The sequence below is a fragment of the Hyperolius riggenbachi genome, chromosome 4 (assembly GCF_040937935.1).
Source record: "Hyperolius riggenbachi isolate aHypRig1 chromosome 4, aHypRig1.pri, whole genome shotgun sequence".
Classification (NCBI taxonomy): Eukaryota; Metazoa; Chordata; class Amphibia; order Anura; family Hyperoliidae; genus Hyperolius; species Hyperolius riggenbachi.
In genome coordinates this window covers 57,105,967-57,130,213 of record NC_090649.1, presented here as the reverse complement: position 1 = coordinate 57,130,213, position 24,247 = coordinate 57,105,967, and the positions used below count along the sequence as shown (strand labels likewise).

Sequence of the window (24,247 nt, the reverse complement as noted above, 5' to 3'; positions counted from 1 at the left end):
ATGGGTGTTGGGAACATACCCTAACTATGCTACCCTTGTTGTATCCTAACAGATTCGAAACAGCAAGAGGCGGGTCTGTGAAAATGCCGGCCTGAACGACATCGAAACCAGAAGTACACACCACGCTTGGCGAACAGAGTAAGGCATTTTATGCTAAGAGTGCATAGTGCTGGTTATGATATATGGGTGCCATGGAGGCACAATGGTTTCTGGGTCATTAAACTAGGTGGCTCTAGGGTGGGTCATCGACTGGTTAATGGCACCATGGGCATCACTGGCAAGGTTCAGTGGCGCAAAGTTTAATGGGTGTCACTGGCGCGGGTCAGTGGCACAAGGTTTTAGCGCAAGCCGGTGGTTGGTACTGTGACATTCACGAAGAGGAAAGGCATTGTCACGGGACCTGTCAGAGCGTGGTTTACGCAAGTTATTCTTATTATTATTGCTTAATGCATGATTGATTTAATTGTTTTCTAAATTGTGTTATCTTAAATCTGCATTAAAGCTGTGGCCTTTAAACTCCAATTGGGTGTCACGGCTTTATTTCAGGTAAATGGTAGGTCCGTCCTGTATGGGCTCTGCCCGGTCATGTGTTTGGTTAGTAATGATGTGAGAGGGAATGGGATCGAAGGGACAAGTAGTGAGGAGACCGTGAGTTCAAATAGTGGTGAGAAGATGGTTAGGGAGGATGTAAGGTTTGAAGTTTGTATGGAGAGAGGAGGCTGCTGGGTGAAGCTTTTCCTGATGTTGGTGATTTTGAGACTCAAGGAGACCTCAGTCCTCAGCTGATATGCAGGGAGTGGGAGGTAGAGGCCAGAGGAGGGAGTTGAAGGTAACAAAGAGTAGTTAAGGGTTGTGGGACTTAGATTAGGGATTAGGTAAGAACTGATAAAATGATCAGATCAAAAGGTCAATTGATCTGCAAAATCAAATAATTTATGAGCACCCTTAAAGTGACAGCTTTGTACCTGAAAACCAAGGTAAATTCTTTAGTGTAAGCAGACCGCATCACAGATCAGAGACTCACTCACACATTCTAACCAGAGCGACTCCACATTATGACAAAAATCCATATAACATAAGTTATCACTATACAAGTCATGTTGTAACATATTGCTGCATTAAATATGATTTTTTTTTACTTCAGACTGCAGCTGCTGTACATTTTTCTAGGAAACTTGCTGGAAACCATGGCAACAGTACTGGTGTAAAAGTTACCCAGAATTCTCCACTCCGTCTGTCTTTGTCTCACGTTTATACGTCTGCTCAAAGCAGCCGACAACGTGTCTGGGTTACAACGGGGGAGAATCCTCATATCCGGCGGGTTGTCTGCTGTATGTACATTGTATGCGAGGTCTGGAATAATCACTCCCACCTCACTAACTGAGAGCGTCGTTTTTACAAGTGTGCCCAGCGCTGACATGAAGGCAAAGGGGGCAACTGCCCATGGGGGCCCAAGTCAGCTGCCAGGCCCCCTTACGCTGCTGGAACTCCAAGTGGGCAGCTTCCATTGCCCAAGAGGCACAGCTGCTTAATAAACAACTTCTGGCTAGTTGATTCACAGCAGTTCCCGGAACAACTAACAGCAGTTCAGGCTTAAAAGGAACCCGAGGTATGAGACCTATGGAAGCTGCCATATTTATTTCCTTTTAAGCAATACCAGCTGCCTGGCAGCCCTGCTGACCCTCTGCCTCTAATACTTCCAGCCACAGGCCCTGAACAAGCATGCAGCAGATCAGGTGCTTTTGACATTATTGTCAGATCTGACTAGAATAGCTGCATGCTTGTTTCTGGTGTCATTCAGACACTACTGCAGCCAAATAGACCAGCAGGGCTGCCAGGCAACTGGTATAGTTTACAAGGAAATAAATATGGCAGCCTCCATATACTTCTTACTTAAGGCGTGCTTTAAAGCAAACGTGAGAGCTTTGCAATCCTAAAATTGAGATACTTACCTCAGGAGAGGGATGCCTCTGTGCATTCCACCCTCCAGAGGAAACCCCCTGTCATCTTCTGATTAGTCGTTCCAGCTCTGAAACCCCGAAGATCACGGGCACACTGCGCCAACACAATAGCAGAGACCTGCCTGACCTTCAGCAGAAAAAGCTGGTTCCGATCAAGTCTGTGCTACTGCGTATACGCGAGTCACTGAGCTTGTGGACAGTTTTGTGGAGGGGACAGCCCTGCAACAGCGAGGCGGAAGAGGGAGGCAATGCTAAATGTATTTGGTCCTGCCAATAAAGCTTTTTTGGATTGGATTTGGAGGCGGAGGACTCTGGAGAACCCAGAAGCTTCCCTCTCCTGAGGTGAGAACCCCTCTTGGGCACTTTTTCCCCTTCATGGGTACTTTAAGCAGGAGGGCTGAGCACTATAAACCTGGCTTACCCATCCCCACACCCCTCATACATGGAGCCCCTCCCAGGGTACTCACTCTTCCTGTGTCCCCGGAGCCACACGGTTCAGAGACGTCAAGCTGTCAGACCAGGGCATTTGGTCGCTGATCCCGGACTGTCCAAATTGGTCCGTCAGTCCCAGATCCGGGTCCGGCAGACCTAAGCATGAAAAGGAAAAAATAATATAGCTTTTATATAGTTCTCTAGGTAGAATTGCATCAATTGAGAAATATTAGCATGTCATTGATCATGTCAACATCACTGATCACCAATCCTAATTGGGGAAAACTGCATTTGATTAGTCAAGTATACTGTATTCCTCCTGGTTGTAATATAAACAGCTTTCACACTTAGACTGTGTTTCTGCTGAATGCATAAAGACCACATCTGCCAACACCCTTATGCAGTGGGGAAAGAAGCAGGTATATAAATCTAGGAAACTATCCATACGCTTAAAAAAAAAAGGCCTCATAATGCCAGCTTTAAAGTGACTGTTGCAGATCCAAGCATACAAATCCACAGTTATATCCTGAAAAATAAGTATTAAATTGAAGCTTGCATGCTATTTCTCACAATGGATATGTGTTATTCTCTTTTATCAAATCAAATCGGTGAAACCGAGCTTGCACCCAGGTGATCACTGCTAACCCCCACCCTTCTGATGACTCATGCTGTCTGCTCTAGCAGAGCTGACAGCATGAGTCACCAAAAAGGAGGGATGACAGCAGCAGTCAGGCTAGACTGAGCTACGCTAGGCTACTGCTATAGTCAAATTTCACCTCTCTTTTGAAGCCCACTGAGAAGAAAAGATGATCAGACTAAGAAACAGTAACCAACGTTTCATTAAACACTTCTGTTTACGGACATCACAATGGCTTTAAATGCATGTGCTCACTAGTCAGTCATGTAAAAGAGGAACTTTAGCAAAAAGGGGAAAAAGAATAAATAAATACATTACAGAGTGAAGTTCAAGAGAGATGAGAAATGATTGATATTGGTCGTGTAATTTGTTCATATTGTTTGATCCCCAATCAGCCTGCATGTAACTATGAACTGCCATAATTTATAACTACACACCCACCTAACATTGCAATAGGCTAAAAGGTTTTTTTTTTTATAGATATACATACATACGAGGGAGATACTGGTTGCTTGGCAGTTGGAAACAGCTGTTATTTCCCACAATGCAACAAGGCTCACAGACATGAAACTGTCAGGGCCTAGGTGCTGACATCACACTGTGGGAGGGGTTTGAAAAGGAATAGATTTCTCATGTAAAAGGGGGTATCAGCTACTGATTGGGATGAAGTTCAATCCTTGGTTAAAGAGAAAACGTCATCGAGAATTGAACTTCATCCCAATCAGTAGTGGATAACCCCTTTCCCATGAGAAATCTATTCCTTTTCACAAATGGATCATCAGGGGGCTCTGTATGGCTGATATTGTGGTGAAACCCCTCCCACAGGAAACTGTGAGGAAAATGGTCCTGGCAGTTTCCTGTCTGTGAACCCCATTGCATTGTGGGAAATAACTGTTTACAGCTGTTTCCAACTGCCATAAAAGCAAGCAGCAGCTACTTCCAGTGACATTACCTGCCAGCAGTAAAAATGTCACCACGTGATAAATGTCAGAAGGTAAATCAGGCAGAGGAAAGATTTTACAATGGGCAAACACTGACTAAATCATTTATACATAATTATTGTAAAAATGAAGCACTTTTTTATTACATTATTTTCACTGGAGTTCCTCTTTAAGGTTCCTCTTTAAAGTGGAGCAAAAATCTGCCCAGAAACTGGCAGCAGCACACAGATACTCCCTCACTTAGTGTGAAAACATGCACAAATTACAAGCATATGATAAGTGTTTCAGTAACAGGTTCTTTCGCTTATGCGGTAGACTTCTAAGAAAAGTTTGGCTCGACATTGAAAAACTTATTAAGACTGCGGTGCAGATACAGCGTAAAAAGAACCCCCTGGAATACTCTACCAATCAAGAATTAATTAGCTCTGCTCCGCTGGCAGCTAAAATGAGTTATCGTGAAGTTTTGGAAATCACCTAACTTACTGGTGGGCCGCGCCATGATAAATTAGAGCAAATATCTGCTAATGAACACATGGCTGACAGATTAGAAGGTGTTGAACCTTCAATAGCCATTATTCTTTGGAAAGAGAGTACAGTACTGTTCCTTGATAAGCCAGGCGCAAGAAAACGACGCTTGCAAACTTCAGATTGGATCATTTAAATCAGCAGGGTCAGCCATACTATGCCAGGGGAAAAAAAAACACGTGTATAAGTAGATAACTGCTTGTTTTACTTACATTACAGATGTGCTGTCCACATTTTGAATTCAGTGAAATTTATATCCTATCTAATAAAACCTCTGTGTCTCTGCATCCTCCTCCTGCTGTCCCTGTGTCCGTGGTTTTGCATACCGCGCATGCACGGCATGTAGGCGGACTTTAGGGCAGGAGGAGGACGGGGCCAGAGGGGCGGGCGTGTGCGCATGCATGCGGCCGGTGGCGGTGATGGGCGGCGGGAGGGGAGGGGGGTTGTGAAGGTTGCCTAGAGCCCGTTATTGTAACTGGCTTAGGTCCACTAGTAGTTAATAAAGAGAATTCTGTTCCTGGCATTTGCCATCTTGGATTCCCTCTAAATGAAGCCAATACTGATGTCATTTTCTCCCTTACTTTTTTCTCCTAGAATCTGCTCTGTCATCGCTAGCTTGCTGGAAATCTTTTCCTTTTCTCTAATGCTGGGCATACACGGCTCGATTTTGCCGCTCGATTCCTCGCCCGATTGTTTTCCGCGCTCAATTCTGCAGGCGATTCTCTTATCTTCTGCTCGTTTTTCTTACCTTTTCCTCCATGCAGAATCGAGTGCGGAAACGATCGGGCCGGAGATCGGACATGTCGGAAATAATCTATCGAGCCATCTAAATGGCTCAGAATCGAGCCGTGTATTCCCAGCATAAGAAATCAGCACGGACATCTGTATACATGAAATTGTGGTGAAACCCCTCCCACAGTGTGATGTAATGTAATGACCATGGTCCTGACAGTTTGCTGCCTGTGAACCTTGTTGCATTGTGGGAAATAACGCCTGTTTCCCACTGCCAAGCAAGCATTATCTCCCTCTGTATATAGAACTCTCAGTGAACAAACATTCCGCAGAGATCACCTGGCAGGACTGAAGATGTAGTGCGCCTTGCTGGCCCGGCAGTGCGCGTCCTAGATAGCGCTCCTGTTGCCGGGCACTTTCTGCGCATGTGCGTGACGTCATGAGTGCCGTCACGCTCATGCGCAGACAGTGCCCGGCAGCAGGAGCGCTATCTAGGACGTGCACTGCCGGGCCAGCGCAGGCGTACTACTTCGGATCATAGTGACCCGGAAGTAGTACAAGGCCCAGAGAGATTCGCCCGGCGAACGGTTCAAGCCATCTCTAGTCGCCACCTATGATGAATTTCAGCATGTAAATCAGGGAGAGGAAAGATTTTACAATGGGCAAACACTGACATAATACTTTATAAATAAATATTTTAAAGCAATAAGCAATTTTATCATTTCATTATTTTCACTACAGTTCATCTTTAAAGTGGACCTGAACCTGATACTCTGTATGTATTTAGAGAGTTTAGCCTTCCTAATTCCCCCTCATTTGTGTCTAATCACAAGTTGTAATTTGATCTCTCCCCTGTGTCACCTGACTGCCACGGCAGATAAGCTCATTGGAAAGGACAGGATGTTAACATGTCTGCTTCCATGAAAGCAGGACGTAGACACACTGAAGATTTATTGCAGGATTTGTATGAACTGTAACAAAGAAATGTTTTCTTAAAGGTTATTATGCTATTGCGTATTTTTAGAGCAGACAGGAAGTTCTGATTTCAGGTCCGCTTTAAGGGTGACCGTTAACTGCTGTCCTTATTGAACTTTAGGTTTAGCGTTAGGGTTCAGGTGAGGATAAGCACTAGGGGCAGGTTAAATATAATTAGGGGAAGGAAACCATTTTTTTTTTTTGTACAACGACTTACTAATGCAGCAAATTATGTGTGAAAAACCAACACATGAATATGAACAGCTTTCGACCATGAGGGTTTGGAACAAGCGGATAAACATGTGTGGAACAAATCCTGTCCGTTCGTATTCTCGGTGAGAAGGAAACAACTGACATCTGCCATGTATGGCGGCCAGACAGTGAGCGTGTCGGTGGACAGTGCATGCCGCGGCACACATTACCCGCATCCTCCACCCTCTTCAGCTACGGCTATAGATTGGGAACGCTTGGATGCCCCAGTTTCCGCAGGCCCGCTGGGAGTACATTAACTCGCATATATGTACTTCAGTCACATTTCAGATTTTCCGCTTGTGCCTCCATATGCAAAGTGCATTAATTCAAACAGCTCGGAGATGACAGGCGTGGGCCCCTGGGGGCTGCCTCTGTGTTTGAGAGCTTAGCATGCACATTACAATTAAAGAACGCCGTAATGAGCCAGGTTTGCATTTAAACGCATCTGACTGGCACAATTAGCTGCGGAGGACAACAATAGGTTTATGAGGATGTCAGAGCAGGAGGGGACCTGCAATGCCCTCACAAGAAAGGGTTAAAGAAAGACTCTGGACCACAAGAAAATCCTCTGATACGTCTCTGATTAAAGAGGCACTCTAGCATCTTTACCATAATGCGTTCTGCTGGGCACTCTCTCAACAGATGCAACTATTGTCTCTACCCCCACCCTTTAGATTGTAAAGGTGGACAATACATCAAGCGACTTGGCAGCCGATCGACCATCGGATAAAAATCGGTCCCGCCAAGTGCATGCCCGACCGACAATGTGACCAATTTCAGGCTGAAATTAGTCGCATTAATTGGTCAAACATGCTGCTAGATGTTGGGCTGACTTGCTCGATCCGGTGCGCACAGTGGCGTAGCTAAGGAGCTGTGGGCCCCGGTTTTACATGGGCCCCCCCAAGCACTCTATACATAACAATTAATATAGAGTGCCAAAACCTGCCAATGGCAACTACAGTGTCAGAGGTGCAAGAAGGGGATGGGGAACAGTGTGCTAAGGATTACTACTATTCAAAGCATCTATAGAAGTGATTATTACCAGCACAAGGCCAATAGAGAGCTAATACTGTGATAGAGGGTGGACCCCACGGGGCCCCTCTGGTGCAAGGGCCCCGATGCAGTCGCTTCCTCTGCACCCCCTATTGCTACGCCCCTGGGTGGGCAGTGGTAACAGCTAGCGATATTGGGACCAGCGACTAATGCAACAAACCCCTGGCGCTGTTCCTGCAATGTGTATGTACTGTATGTGATGTGTAAATATGCTGCCTGTAGGTGTGCTTTATACAGGGTGGGCTATTTATATGGATACACCTTATCTATGGCTACACCCCATATACCACGCCACACCATACCATACATTTTTTTGTTCCAACAGTCTTGGAGGGATCTATCCAATGTGGGTTAGTGTCAGACCAATAGCGGTGGTTTTGTTTGTTAACTTCACCATTCCCATAAAATGGTGTATACATATAAATGGCCCACCCTGTACATTGCCTGTTCTGTGTCGCGGCCCCGACGCTCTTCTTCGCATGCATGCATAGCACGTCCCACATGCGCCTCGCCGGAATCGGACGACAGACAGGCATCACGACATAGAACAGGTAATGTATAAATGCACAATGCAGCACATTACATACATACACACAGAGGCGGACATAGGCCAGAGCAGCCGCACAGGGGCCCCATGTCCTCTAGGGCCCATACAACTGCACCAGTTAGGGCCCAATTATCCTCTAGGGCTAGGCCTTTTCTCCATGGATTTCTCTCTGAAACTCAAGAGAAACGGTGATAATAACTTGTGCCCCAGTCATATACAAGTTTATAATGTGTGCTACATTAATACAGTGCCTAGAGGATGTGACCTGGGTTCATGTACTTTTATCGGCAATGTTTAGATCCAACCTTGATCTTTTTAGACCACACCCCCATTCACATTGGGCCTGCTCCATTTATTCTGCACTGGGGCCCATTGCTGGCATTGCCCGCCACTGCCGCACAGTGGTAAGAAGGCGGATGCGTATGGCTGAGCTGATTCTGGAGAGATTTCATGGTGAAATTGATCAGGAATCAGCCATGCGGTGTTTGGGCAGCCGACAGATCTCTCTCTGATCAGATTCGATGAGAGAGAGATTTGTCTCATGGTAGAATATGCCCATCATCGCTAGATGACCTCTGGCAGGGCCCCCCCTCATCCCCTAGTGTTTGCAGCTTGATTATGCAATCTTGTGCTCTGACACTCCTCTTGAGGACACGAACTTGGTCTATTTTGACCAAAGACACTGAACTACTGTTATCAAATACATTTGCATGATCTTGTTTAAGGCTGCCATACACTGAGTCGATCGCCACCAGATCGACCAGCAGATAGATCCCTCTGTGATGGAATCTGATCAAAGAGGGATCTATTAGCTGCCTACACTGCAAACAGATTTTGAATCGATTTCACTATGAAACCGATTCACAATCTGTGGAGCTGCCGCTGCTGCCGCCCCCTGCATACATTACCTGATCCGGCCGGCGCGAGTCCCCCGGTCTCCGCTGTCTTTTCTCCGCTCTGGGCTTCAGCTCAGAGGGCGCTCTACTGTTTAAACTTCCCCTGACAGGAAGTGAGTGAAGCCAGCCGGAGCCCAGCGCAGAGAAGGGACCGCAGGGACAAGCGCAGGCGGAACAGGTAATTTATTTCTGCTAGCGTCGGTCATTCGAACGTCCCTATCGACGCACTCCTGACCCGTCGTCGGTCGAGCAAAATCTTCCGCACGGACAGATCGACGGGAACAATCGATTTCAGACGGAAATTGGTCGTTTGGTCAGAATTTGCGCATCAATTTCGTAACAGATTTGATCATAGTGATCGCGTGCGCGGACATGCGCGTGCGTGTTCGTGCAGCGTGCGAAGCTTACGCGGCAAGAGCTTAGCACCCGTTTTTAAACGGGCCTTAGGCCTAGTCAATAATGATAATAATTACAGTGACCTATAGTAGAATGCAATAAATTATTCTGGATACACACTTGTTACATAGTTACATAGTTATTTTGGTTGAAAAAAGACATACGTCCATCGAGTTCAACCAGTATAAAGTACAACACCAGCCTGCTCCCTCACATATCCCTGTTGATCCAGAGGAAGGCGAAAAAACCCTTACAAGGCATGGTCCAATTAGCCCCAAATGGGAAAAATTCCTTCCCGACTCCAGATGGCAATCAGATAAAATCCCTGGATCAACATCATTAGGCATTACCTAGTAATTGTAGCCATGGATGTCTTTCAACGCAAGAAAAGCATCTAAGCCCCCTTTAAATGCAGGTATAGAGTTTGCCATAACGACTTCCTGTGGCAATGCATTCCACATCTTAATCACTCTTACTGTAAAGAACCCTTTCCTAAATAAATGGCTAAAACATTTTTCCTCCATGCGCAGATCATGTCCTCTAGTCCTTTGAGAAGGCCTAGGGACAAAAAGCTCATCCGCCAAGGTATTATATTGCCCTCTGATGTATTTATACATGTTAATTAGATCCCCTCTAAGGCGTCTTTTCTCTAGACTAAATAAACCCAGTTTATCTAACCTTTCTCGATAAGTGAGACCTTCCATCCCACGCATCAATTTTGTTGCTCGTCTCTGCACCTGCTCTAAAACTGCAATATCTTTTTTGTAATGTGGTGCCCAGAACTGAATTCCATATTCCAGATGTGGCCTTACTAGAGAGTTAAACAGGGGCAATATTATGCTAGCATCTCGAGTTTTTATTTCCCTTTTAATGCATCCCAAAATTTTGTTAGCTTTAGCTGCAGCTGCTTGGCATTGAGTACGATTATTTAACTTGTTGTCAATGAGTACTCCTAAGTCCTTCTCCAAGTTTGATGTCCCCAACTGTATCCCATTTATTTTGTATGGTGCTAGACCATTAGTACGTCCAAAATGCATGACCTTACATTTGTCAACATTGAATTTCATCTGCCATGTATGTGCCCATATAGCCATCCTATCCAGATCCTGTTGCAATATGACACTATCTTCCTGAGAGTTAATGATTCTGCACAATTTTGTATCATCTGCAAAAATAGCAACATTGCTCACTACTGCATCTACTAGGTCATTAATAAATAAATTGAAGAGCACTGGACCCAGAACAGACCCCTGTGGGACCCCACTGCTAACAGTCTCCCATTTTGAGTATGATCCATTGACCACAACTCTTTGTTTTCTGTCCATTAGCCAGTTCCCTATCCATGAACACAGACTCTTCCCCAGTCCTTGCATCCTCAACTTTTGCACCAGACTTTTGTGGGGAACAGTGTCGAAGGCCTTTGCAAAGTCCAAGTATATCACATCTACAGCATTCCCAATATCCATATTAGCATTCACTACCTCATAAAAGCTGAGCATGTTAGTCAAACAGGACCTGTCTTTAGTAAACCCATGTTGATGCTGAGAAATAAGATTATTTTCTACTATGAAGTCATGTATAGTATCTCTTAGTAACCCCTCAAATAGTTTGCATACAACTGATGTTAAACTTACAGGTCTATAATTTCCTGGATCAGATTTTTTGCCCTTCTTAAATAATGGGAAAACGTGGGCTGTACGCCAATCCACTGGGACTCTGCCAGTTGCAAGAGAGTCACAAAAGATAAGATAAAGGGGTTTATCTATAACTGAACTTAATTCCCTTAGGACCCGAGGATGCATGCCATCCGGGCCAGGTGCCTTGTCTATTTTTAATTTATTTAGTCTTGCCTTCACTTCTTCCTGCGTTAAGTATTTAATATTACAGTTAGAAGATTGAGACTCTTCCGCCTCTGTAGTTTGCAACAGTGCTGTTTCTTTTGTGAAGACAGAAGCAAAGAAAGCATTTAATAACTCTGCCTTACCTTGGTCATCCACCATTGAGTTCCCATCCTCATCTTTTAGGAGTCCTATACAGTCAACCTTTCTTTTTTTAGAGTTAATGTACTTGTAAAACTTTTTTGGGTTAGATTTGATATCCTTAGCGATTTGTTTTTCAGCTTCAATCTTTGCCTGCCTAATTTCTTTTTTACAATTTTTATTGCACTCCTTATAATTGCTTAGTGCAGCCTCTGTCCCCTCCTGTTTTAAGACCTTATAGGCATTCTTTTTTCCTCTTCATTTTATCTTTAACCTTTCTATTCATCCATAGAGGCCTTTTTTTATTCCTAGACTTGTATGATAACTTTCCCGGTTTCAGCATCAGAAACATTTCCTATTATATTGCTGTATATTGGTATGTAGCCCGGCCCTCTAAGTAATTCTTAGCTTAGATTTGCTATGCAGAATTCCCCTCCTAGAGCATTCTGGGAGACCAGACATTATTTTCACTCACTTCAGAATTCTTAGAAGCATACATTCTGACAGGACTGAAGATGTTGCTGCCTCTGTTAATTTTAGAATGTCAAAGTGAAGAAAGATTTTACCATAGGCAAACACTGACTAAATCATTTATAAATGTATTAAGCATAACAAAATAAGCAATTTTATTCATGACTTTATTTTCACATCAGTTCCTCTTTAAGTTCTCTTTATAAAGGTGTAAAATAATGCTAGCGGATAACAGTTTGTAATAATCGGAAGATCAATCTAGGCTCACTGTTTTGTACTATAGGTACGGCTTCTTAGAAGGGCCCTCTCTTGTGAAAAGTACACTTTGGGGTCAATTCATAAAAGGCTGTGCGTTTAAAAAAAAAAATGTTGGTCGGGAAAATACCGCATACGGTATTTTAGACTTTTGTGTGCTAATTCATAAACATTTTCACGGCTGCGATAGAAATTTACCAAGGTAAACTGTCGGTAACATCAGAAGAGTATCTGCCTGTTGTTACATGTATTGTTACATTTGGCTGTTCTCCATGCAGAGAAAGCATTACAATATAAGAGGCATCCCAACTTCCCTTTAGATGTGCATGTTTTGTTATACTGCCTCTGCTTGCACTGAATCTACTCTGAATATGTCTAATAGTCTTTCTTAACAATCTATTCTATTTAATTGCCACAGCACAGAAGAACTTCAAGAAACTTAACAAATGCCATGCTTAAAAACAGGAACCCAAGAGGTTAAACAGCCACACAGCCTAAGGTATTCAGGGGAAGCCTTGTTTGTCCAGATCGCTCTGCTGCTGCCTGGGGGGAGATCTCACTGCTTCTGCTTGTGAGTCTCCATTCCCAGCACAGACCCCATAGACTGCGCGCTCTCTTATCACCACTTCAAAGCAGGCAGTATTGTTCTAATCTTTATGAATCGACATTTACTGACATGTGTTGAGGTAATTACCGCACAAGTCGGATTTTTACCTCACTGCTCGGGAATTTCACCTTTTTATGCGGTAACAGCTTTTATGAATTGACATTTTCCTAAGTGCTCGGTAGTGTCAGCTGTTTTCTGCATTACCGAATGCGGTAATGCTTTATAAATCAACCCCTTTATATTGGCTTTATACCACAAGAGGATTATATCCAGTGTTTGCTAGGGATGCAGGAACATACAAGCTTGGAGGTTGCATCAGCTATCATTGCAGTGAAAGGCTGTTAGCTGGAAATATGTGACTAAGGGGAAGGTTAGTGTGAGTCACTGTCACTCCTCAAGAGTGTGGGGCACAATGTGGCTGTCAGCTGAGAGAGGCTTTATGTTGGAATATGTATTTAGCAACAACAGTCTTTTATATGTACAAGATACATTACCAGCTATAACCACAGGGAGGCAGAGCGTTGAGGTAGCAAAGGTCTCTTATTTATATCCTGTATCTATAATGTGAGATGTGGAAAAAGTTATTCTTGGTGTGTAGTAGCCAAGAGAGCCATTAGGTGTTATTAATATCTGTTTCTCCTGCAATCTACACTGCTGTGCATTAAGAAGCTAGTTTATAATAGGTTTTCTAACAGTTAAAGAATATTTTAGTAATATTGGAGAGCTATATATATATATATATATATATATATATATATATATATATATATATGAGGTACACAGTAAATTAATTATTTGGCACTCCGGAGGTGCTCTTTAAAGGACAACCGAGGTGACATGTGACACGATGAGAAAGACATGTGTATGTACAGTGCCAAACACACAAATAACTAGGCTGTGTTCCTTTGGGACTGGGTCAGACTATAGCATAACCTTCACTGATAAGTAATTACAGCCATAAAACACTTTCCTGTCAGTAAATGGCTTCTGAGAGCAGGAAAGAGATTAATAGGGTCAATAATTCATAGATTTTAGCTCTGGCATACTTCAATGAAGGTGTCATTGAGCAGAGACATAAAAACTAGTTTTAAATATAAAATAAACTGTGGGATATCTAAAAAAAAAGTCATTTTAACCACTTTGTCCTCCTTGACGTATAAAAACGTCAAGGAGGACAGGCGCGCTCCCGCGCGCTCCCGCGGCCGATCGCGCGCGTGCACGCGCACTCCCGGCCGCGGAGTCGGTAGCCACGGAATCAATGTATCGGGCTGGGGAGCCCGATCATTGATTCCTCTCCCCCGCTGAAAAAGCGACAGCTTCTCTCGGAAGCTTCGCTCTTTCTGAAGCTGTGTCCCTCTAAGCGTACATTGTACGCTTAGAGTGACGTCATGTAAAAAAAATCGAGATTGCCATCTTGTGGCCAAAAAGTAAAACTACAAGCAAATACCCAAAAACATTACACAACACCAATATTTCCCCAAATAAAACACTTTTATATCCCACCCTCCCAAAAATGCCCACATAAAATGTTTAATAAAAAAAAACAAAAAAAAACATTACTATAAAAAAAAACAAAAAACAAATATTTACCTAAGGGTCTAAACTTTTTAAATATCTATGTAAAGATGAAATATTTCTCTCTATTTTTTTTTTATAAGCTTGTAAATAGTGATGTATGCAAAACGGAAAAAATGCTCTTTTATTTCCAAATAAAATATTGTCGCGATACATTGTGATAGGGACATAATTTAAATGGTGAAATAACCGTGACAAATGGGCAATAACAATACGTGGATTTTAATTATGGAGGCATGTATTATTTTAAAACTATAATGGCCGAAAACTGACAAATAATGAATTTTTTCATTTTTTTTCTTATTCTTCCTGTTAAAATGCATTTACAGTAAATTGGCTCTTAGCAAAATGTACCCCCCAAAGAAAGCCTAATTGGTGGCGGAAAAAACAAGATATAGATCAGTTCATTGTGATTAGTAGTGATAAAGTTATAGGCTAATGAATGGGAGGTGAACATTGCTCGGATGCATAAGCTGAAAACGACTGAGATGTTAAGTGGTTAAGGAGAAGGAGGATAGATATAATTGTTTTTCTCATCAGTTTATTTTCACCTTGGATGTCCTTTAAGACTTGCATAGCATGCTTCTCCTATAAGACTAAAAGCACTTGAGAGCAGCAGCCACCAAGGGGCGCTAAAGAGACTTTCCTGGAGCATCAGGGATTTTTGCCCCTTACTAAATACATGCTTGTTCCAGCCAGGATTCAAACCGTTCTCCGGTGTCTGAGGTGGGATCTATAATCAGTACACCATTCAGTCACTGCTGATTTGCATGGATAGGGGGTGGGGTTAGTCTGTGGGCGGGTGAACAGTGGGGGTGGGGCAACTTTATAGGGGCGTGGACCATGTAGTAATTTGGGAGTCAGTGACATCATAAGCAGTCGTCCCCCAGGTTTCCACTGTGGAATGAGGTTTTATATATGTATATATATTACTGAGCACCTCAGCCCCCATTACTGCCGGGTGGACGTTGGTGCAGTCACTGATGGGCAGTACAAAGGCCTCATCTACATACCAGGATCTGTCTGAAAAGTGGTGGTCCCCGGAACGGCACCGCGGCTCTGCTCCGGAGTAAGTCCAGACCGGGGACTGGTATCATTCGGTGCCGGAAACGGGTTCAAATCCAAGTGCACAGAATCCATTGGGTCGCAGAATCCAAAGGGTGACTGACCCGTGTCCATGCCATTGTAATCTGAGGAAACAAAGACACACAGACACGTCAGGAACCCCACTTCACAAACTGCAAATATCCAGCTTCAAGTGAGGCACAAAGTTACTCCCATCATTGGAGTTCACTCAGTGAATATGCAAATCATTCCCTGATGTCCCTGATAAGCTAGGCATGAAACATATCCATGTATATTCTGGCGTATAAGACTACTTTTTAACCCTTGAAAATCTTCTGAAAAGTCAGGAGTCGTCCTATACGCCGGGTGTCATTGATGCCGGGTGATACTCCCTATCCTGTTACCGACTCTCAGACGCACATGTGCGAGATCTGAGAGGCAGAGAAGCAGGTAAGTAGGATACAAGGTGGGCCAGAAGGGTGTAAGAGGCATGTTTTATGGGAACAGCACAATCTATTCTTCCATACCGCTCTGATACACAGGTAGACCAGGAGAGCTGACCAATCCAACTAGTCAATCGCCTGTATACTGTTATATACTGGGTACCACATACAGTACAGCATCAGTATCTATTCATACACAGCACCAGTCTTATACAGCGAATATATCCCAAACTCTATATTTTAACTGGAAAAGTTGGGGGGTCGTCTTATACGCCCAGTCGTCTTATACACCAGAATATACGGTAAACTAGATAAAAGTTGTATGAAAACCACATAAACGTCAACCATATAGATATTCAATCAATTTCAGGTCACTCGCAGCAGTGTGTTCATAACAATGTGCATTGCCTGACAACACAGAGAGCAATACTCAAAGCGGACCTGAAATCACAACTTCCTTTCTGCTTTAAAAGACTAGCAACAGCATAATAACCTTTAAAGAAAAACATGTCTTTGTTACAGCTGATACAAATCCTGCAATAAATCTGCAGTGTGTCTACTTCCTGCTTTCATGGAAGCAGACATAGGGTTAACATCCTGTGTTTACAAATTAGCTGCTCTGCATTCCTGATTCCTGAGCTGACAGCTGAGAGATCAAATTACAGTTGTTAATAGACACAGATGAGGGGGAATTAGACAGGCTAAACTCTCTAAATACATACAGGGTACATTTCTCTGTTTTCCTTCTGTCCTGTGCAAGAGTTCAAATCCACTTTAAGCTCCTGTCTAATTAGAGCGGTTGCTGTATAAAAATACAAGGGTCTGACATGCATTGAATCCACTAAAGAAATTATATCAAGACAAATATTTAAAACAAAGTTTGGTACGTGATATACAACATTTGTATAATTATCCTCTTATCCTCTTATCGCTCTTGCACAACTCAACTTCCTCAGTGGCTCCACAATTCATAGGTGAAAGCTTACATCACGAATAGAACCATACAAGGATATCAAATCCTAAACAAAAAGAAAGTTGTAGGTACCCATGTGATTTCTGGGGGTGAGTAAAAGGGCAACTGAAGCAAGAGGGATATGGAGGCTGCCATATTTATTTCCTTTAAAGAGGTTCTCCGGGGGTGTTGAAAAAACAAAACAGACACTTGTCTGGGGCTTCTATCAGCCCCCTGTAGCTGTAATGTCCCATGTTGCCCTCCAACGATCCACCATTCCCCACCACCGGTCCTGGTGTAATTCCGATCCTAGCAAGGCTCCCATCCACGTGCGTCATCGGGCGCTTACTGCGCAGGCGCAGTACAAGGAAGCTTCGTACTGCGCCTGCGCAGTAAACTCCCGATGACGTGAGTGCGAGCGTGCACTATTTGTCTTGTTGGACGAATAACTGAATGGTGCCGGCGGCGGGGAACGGGTGATTGGAGGAGGATGGCGCAGGACATGACAGCTACAGGGGGCTGATAGAAGCCCCAGGTAAGTGTCCGTTTTTATTTTCAACACCCCCCAGAGAACCCCTTTAAGCAATACCAGCTGCCTTGCTATCTTGCTAATCCTCTGCCTCTAATACTTTTAGCCATAGCCCCTGAACAAGCATGCAGCAAATCAGGTGTTTCTGACATTATTGTCAGATCTGACAAGATTGGCCACATGCTTGTTTCTGGCATTATTCAGACACTACTGTATCCTAAAAGACCAGCAGGACTGCCAGGCCACCAGTATTGCATAAAAGGAAATAAATATGGCAGCTTCCACATATTTCTCACTTCAGTTGTCCTTTAATATCTCAGAAATTTTTGGTGTTATAAGTTACGTCAAATAATCTAAACACTGAAGTGTGGATAACTGTCCCTCTGTGATGTAGTCTGAACTTATTCACTTATCATTTTACTGCTTTCATCAATACAGTCTGATCTTGCTAGTTTTTTTTATACTTCAAGCCTCATATCAGATTAAATGTTTGACTTAAAGTGGATCCGAGATGAAAAACTAACTATAACAAGTAACTTGTCTATATATCTTATCTAAAGTTTAGATAAAGTTTAGAGCAAATCTGGCTGCATACAGCTTCAAAGGTTCATGATGGTTTAATCCTGTGATACAATGAGGGTAGCCATGTTTTGTTTGTCATCATTACACAAGTAATCTGCAACTGCATCTCCACCTCTCAGCCTGTGAAAAATTCACTCCCCTCTCCCCTCTGCCTCTGAAGTCTCTGGCTAGTAACCTCCTCCTCCTGCCCAGACTGAGCTCCCATAAGCTCTTGCTACATGGGTCTGAGTGCCTTGGCATTTGGAGAAACTGTGGGCGAGGCTTGTTTAGTTTATAGGGAATTAGAGAACTAAAACAAAAAAATAAAAGTATTTGGCTTGAGGAATACCCTATAAACTATATGAAAGGAACACAATTATGCAATGAATAAAAGTTCATCTCGGATCCACTTTAAAGAGGAACTTAAGCAAAAATGATAAAAAAAAATCACTACATTGCAAAGTGCAAAGAAAAAAATAGAAGCAATATCAAGAAATGATTGCTATTCGCCATGTACAGATAGTCCCCGACTTACGAATGCCCAACTTACAAACGACCCGCCGATACGAACGGCATGGATTCTGTGTTTCCATGGGAACGAGTCAAAAAAAATGCAAATTGGACTTGAAGTTTTTGAGAAAATTGATTTTTAAAAAAATTCAAATAAAAAATGGCTTTTAAACTTGTATAAGCAGGCACAGAGGGCAGAGGTGACACAGAAAGGGACACTGGAGGCACAGGGGGGGGGTGGGGGGCACAGAGGAGGTACTGGGGACAGAGATGGCACAATGTTCCGACTTAAGAACAGATTCAGGTTAGGAACGAACCTTTAGTCCCCATCTCGATCGTTAGCCGGGGACTACTTGTAATTTGCTCATATTGTTTGATCCACAATCAGCTTGCACCCCATCATCTTTACTACTGGCAGACATGAAAAAAAAACTAGATAACACCAACTGCCATTATCTATAACCACACCCCTTAACAATGCGATAGGCTTTTAAAGGAGTCATCAGGGGGAAAAGTGTCAAATAAGTGGTACTTACCGGGGGCTTCCTCCAGCTCAAAGCTTCCAGGACGTCCCTCGCCGCAGCTCTGCCCGCAGCCGTTCGCTGCAGGTCCGTCCCGGGCCCTGGCGATGACGTCAGAGTACTGCGCCTGCGCGGGCGGTGCAGTCAATCACCGCCACGTGGGCTGGAGCGGACTGCTTATTTTACACTTTTCCCCCGATGACTCCTTTAAGGATTGCTTTTTATAGATACGTATATGCACAGAGGAAGATACTAGTTGATGGGTAGTTTGAAACAGACATTTTCCACAATGCAACAAGGCTCACAGACAGGAATCTGTCAGGACCTTGGCCATGACATCACACTGTGGGAGGAGGGGTTTCACCACAATATCAGTCATACATTCCTTTGATGATCTATTCAAAAAAAGGTAAAGATTTGACATGGGAAAAGGGGTATCAGCTACTGATTGTAATAAAGTTCAATCCTTGGTTACAGTTCCTCTAAGTTTTACTGCATTTGCTACATGCTTGATTCAGTCACTACTGATGCATGAAAGATCAGCAGGATAGCCAGGAAACTGTTATTGTTTCAAAGGCTATACCAGTAAATAGGGCAGCCTCCATATCCCTCTCAGGTCAGTTGTCCATTAAAGGGAACCTAAACCAAATGTAAAAAATCGAGTTTCACTTACTTGGGGCTTCTACCAGCCCCCTGTAGCCATCCTGTGCCCACGCCGCTCCTCAATGATCCTCCATTCCCACGCCGTGGCTGAGTTTCGCAGGCGCAGGATACTATAGTGGACGGCAAGACGGGCAAGTATACGGAGGCCAGGGCTACACAGGCGTAGTGGCCCGCCGACTTCCAGTTGAGCGAAAACTAAGGTTAGCCGCTGCGGGGGAACAGAGGGTCGTTGAATGGCGTGGGCACAGCACGGCTGCAGGGGGCTGGTAGAAGCCCCAGGTAAGTGAATTCTTTTGGTTTAGGTTTACTTTAATTTGTTTTTCTACTTTTATTTTTTTTGGGGGGGGGGGGGGGGGGGAGAAGAGCTATTGTTATCTGAAGAATTCACATACAGCAAAAATTGTGCCATGGCTGTGTTAGCAACCGGGAGCTGATTGGCCGGTGCAGGGGCAGCGCTTCACTCAGAGATGCTTCTTCAGAGTCCTGCAGGGCTCATTAAACAAGAAGAGTAAAATCTGGCAAAGGAAGGACAGCTTAGCGTTTCTGCAGGTTGCGCTAATTCTGGAAGCGGCCCAAAACTTTCTCTACCCCTCCGAGCATGAAAATACTTGCTCCAAATTCTTCCGACATTCCTCTCCGCTTATTCCCACCCAGTAAAATTTTTATATCAGAGATACTGTATTAACCCATTGATAACTGAGAAAGATGGTCTATAAAACGCATCCCACGCTGGAAATAGGAGGAAATGTTTAAAGGACAACCGAGGTGACATGTGACATGATGAGATAGACGTGTATGTACAGTGCCAAGCACACAAATAACTAGGCTGTGTTCCTTTTCCCCTTTCTCTACCTGAAAGTTAAACATCAGGTATGCAAGTGACAGTTTCTGTCCGGGTCAGGACTGGATTGGACAGCAGCATAACCCTCACCGATAAGTAATTACAGCCATAAAACACTTTTCTGTCAGTAAATGGCTTCTGAGAGCAGCAAATAGATACAAAAAGGCCAATTGTTCTTAGATTTTAGATCTGGCATACTTCAATGAAAGTTGACAATGAAACAGTAAAAACTTAAATACTAAATTTAATAAAATAATGGGGTATATAAACAATGGGTATCAGTTTCTAAATAAAAGACATTTTTATATTCTCCCCCGAGCCAAGATTATAGACATATAAATTTACTTTGTTTCTGTGATGTACAGTAAGCAGAGTTATTTCAGAGGCATGCACAGAAATAAATGAACTGCATCATGTGAGAAAAAGAGCTCATGAACCCAACCATGCAAGGTCCAGCCAATGGGTGGTAGACGTCTCTTCTTACCATTGGTGCATATGGTTGGTGATATATGCTGGATTTTTCTAAGAATTCCTCTTTAATATCACAAGGTGTAATTTCTCTATTCTGACCCACTTTTTTTTTCTCCGCCCCTCTTTACAGATGTTTTGCAACATAAAGTGCTAGTTTCCTGCTGTGAAGCAAAAACCTGCGGCGGCCATTTTGTAACCTCAACCACTAACAGAATGCGGCCTAGAACTTCATGAGGAGACAGGAGCATAGCCAGACATAAACTGTATACAGCAAAAGAACTGTATTAAGTAATGACTCAAATCCCCAGTGTCCTGCCTGCCTGCGCCGGTAATCAAATCTTCCTTTGACGCTGATGTGGAGTAAACAGCGTTCGGAAGGGCATGGCGACGTCCTCTGCAAATATTTGCCTTCTATACATGATTGCTAATTTCTGTAACTCTAGCGAACGTTTCAAGCCTCTGCAAGCGCTGATGTTTGTTGATTTTACGCTGAAAACCAGGATATGAGGGCATCGGGTTTCTGAAAACAAATTAGAATATACAGTATGCAACAGTCCTCCCTAACAAATATAGAATCTCAGCTATGTGACGTGGGGGAATTCACCTCTTCCCTGCGGAGAATGAGCCGGCCCGGCAGCGTTTATAAATGGATAGCTGAAAGCTAAACTGAAGAAAGTGGACGTTTAAGAGTGTGCCTATGGATTTGTTGCCATACAATCTGGGAACAGGATGTAGAAAACACACAGAAATGAACCCTGTGTGTTTTTTTTTAGAGAGAAGAGCCTGTCTAATTGCCCCTCATGTTTAAGTAATCACAAGTGTAATTTGAGCTCTCAGCTGTGTTATCACAGAAATTCAGCACAGCTCCTAATTTGCAAACACAGCATGTTAACCCTTTGTCTGCTTCCATGAAAGCAGGAAGTAGAAACAGTGCAGATTCATAGCAGGATTTGTATCAGCTATAATAAAGAATTTATTTTGTTTAAAAAAGGAACTGTCGCGAAAATTTTAAAACACATGCAAATAAGAAGTACATTTCTTCCTGAGTAAAATGAGCCATAAATTAATTTTCTCCTATGTTGCTCTCACTTACAGTAGGTAGTAGAAATCTGACATTACCGACTGGTTTTGGGTTAGTCAATCTCTCCATAGGGGAGTCTCACCATGGCCTTTATTCTTTATAAAGACATTTCCTGAAAAAGTTTTATACAAAGATGCTGGCCAGCCTCCCTGCTCAAAGTATACTTTTTTGGCAGTTGGACGGAGCAACTACCATTCACTAAGTGCTTTTAAAAATAAAGAAAACCCTAGGAACACCCTATGAGAAGATGGGCTAGTCCAAAATCTGTTGGTAATATCCAATTTCTACTACTTACTGCAAGTGACAGCAACATAGGAGAAAAGTAATTTATGGCTCATTTAACTCCGGTAGAAACGTACTTCTTATTTGTATATGTTTACATATATTTTAAATTTTAAGATTTTCGCGACAGAGGTCCTTTAAATGTTATTATGCTCTTGTGTATCTTTTAGAACAGAGAGGAAGTTCTGAGTTTAGGTCCGCTAAAAGGGGAGAAAATACACTCAGCCTGTTTTCCTGTGATTCCCTCTCAGGCTTGACTAATGACAATAGCAGTGACCACAGTGCAGGGACCCTGAACAATAACACACAGTAAATAAGTCTTGCTGGCGGGGGATGCAGCACTGACAGTAAAGCTGGAGGAGGACTCAGCCTTCAGTTCTGTCAATATCATATATCAGTGGCCTCCTCCTCCCAGCCCCGCCATCCATCACCTCGTCCTCCAAACTCAGGACACAATTAGTATTAATGCCGGGGCCTCTTGGCGGGTCACTTGTAGAAATCAATGTGTGACGTCCTGCGAGATGGAACAGCAGACCCCTATAGCCTGTACATCACCCAGGGAAGGACAGCAGCCAGATTTATGAGGCCATCACTTATTAAATAAACCTTCAAAGAGAAGGGAGAGCGCAAACAGAGCTCCTTCACCTCTGAAAACTGAAATGTGATCGTCTTCTTGTTTGTATTAAGTGCTGTCTTTGGATGGAAAGAAAAAAACCCTCAGTGTTCTCAGCGTTCAGTTCACAGCAGGACTGGCGCTTCTGAAGGGGAAACCTGGGCAATTGCCCCAAGGCCCCCCTACCCAAGTTTCACCCTAATTTTATTGTGGTCCCCGGGGCCCTTCATTTGGCAGAGTAGCAGCCCACCTGTCCCATTCCTACATTGGTCCGTAGCTCAGTGCGTTTTCCGTCTTCATCCCTCCTGGTTATATCTTCTCAGTGACCTGTCACATGTTACGCAATAACATGCAATGGATAACGAAGGAGGTGCGGCAGGTGGGTTGGTGGCCCTGGTAGTGGGTGGAGGAATTTGGCAGTAACAAAGGAGTCCCTAATGCAGCTGGAGGGAGTCGGTTCTGTTGGGGGTTCAATCTGCCCGGGTGCTCAGGGCCGGATTTGGGGGCAGGCATCCGAGGCCGGGGACTAGGGCGACAGAATTCACTAGAATCTGTAGGGCGGGTGACAGGTTAACTGTACCCTGCCATAACTAAAAGCCGCTCTGCAAATTCGCAGTCAGCCGGCCCGCTTTCTGTGTTTGGAAATGCCTGTGTTACAGCTCAGCTGGCGGGGGCGGCTGCCTGATAGGAGCGGAGTGAGCAGTGCAGCTTTGAGGCTGATGAGAGAGCTGGCAGCAGCCTGCAGACTCTCTCTCCCGAGTCCCGACTCCAGAGTAACATGATGTCAGCCCCCTGCGACTCATGTCGTCAACTGATTAGAGATGGGAAGTTCGGATCTTTTCAATGATCCGGATGATTCGAATCGGATCATTGAAGAGATCCGGATCTTTGATCCGAATCTCGGATCATTTTACTACCGGAAGCATTCGGGGGTGAAATGACTAGCAGGACAGGTCTGTGGACAGGAGAAGGGGAGGGAGTGGACACACAGAGAAGGGGAGAAGATGGACAGAGGGCAGGGAGTGGACAGAGAAGGGAGGAGGGACGAGCAGAGAGAAGAAATGTTTGCACGTAATACCCACATGCTGAAGTCATATGCTTTACATATATTTCACCTATATGTTCATCTGTACACTTTGAAAGAAAAGGTCGCACAGTGAAAGAAAGCATTCCCAGAAGATAAGTGCAGCTGTTTAGTGCCGAGTGCAGGAGGATTATATTGCCTTTCAATCACACTGTCTGCAAAGTTACTGAGCTGTGCTGAGCCAAAAGTTTCCAATGTGATCACTGTGCAGCACTACGGAACAGCCAGCCTATAATGGGCAGCACATTGCAGCCAGTATGTGTGCTCTACACATATCTGGCAGTGGCACCCATGTCCCCTCTCTCTCATCTACCTGTCTCCCTGCAAGGCTGCCTCCCATCCAACAGAGCGATCCCTGCTTCCAGGACCCCGCTACCCGCTGAGAGGGGGCGTGTCG

The 24,247-nt window shown here is 43.9% G+C and overlaps 1 protein-coding gene across 6 annotated transcripts in view; it reads right to left on the bottom strand.

Moving 5' to 3' along the window:
• Positions 1–24,247, bottom strand: part of NCOA1 (nuclear receptor coactivator 1) — a 712,820-nt gene that overhangs the window by 44,770 nt on the left and 643,803 nt on the right. For all 6 annotated transcript variants that reach the window (XM_068280070.1, XM_068280071.1, XM_068280073.1 and 3 more), the window contains 2 exons: positions 15,248–15,424; positions 2,429–2,549 (listed from right to left, as the gene is read on the bottom strand). In XM_068280070.1, coding sequence (XP_068136171.1) covers positions 2,429–2,549; positions 15,248–15,424 — 298 coding nt within the window. The remainder of the gene's footprint in view (positions 1–2,428; positions 2,550–15,247; positions 15,425–24,247) is intronic.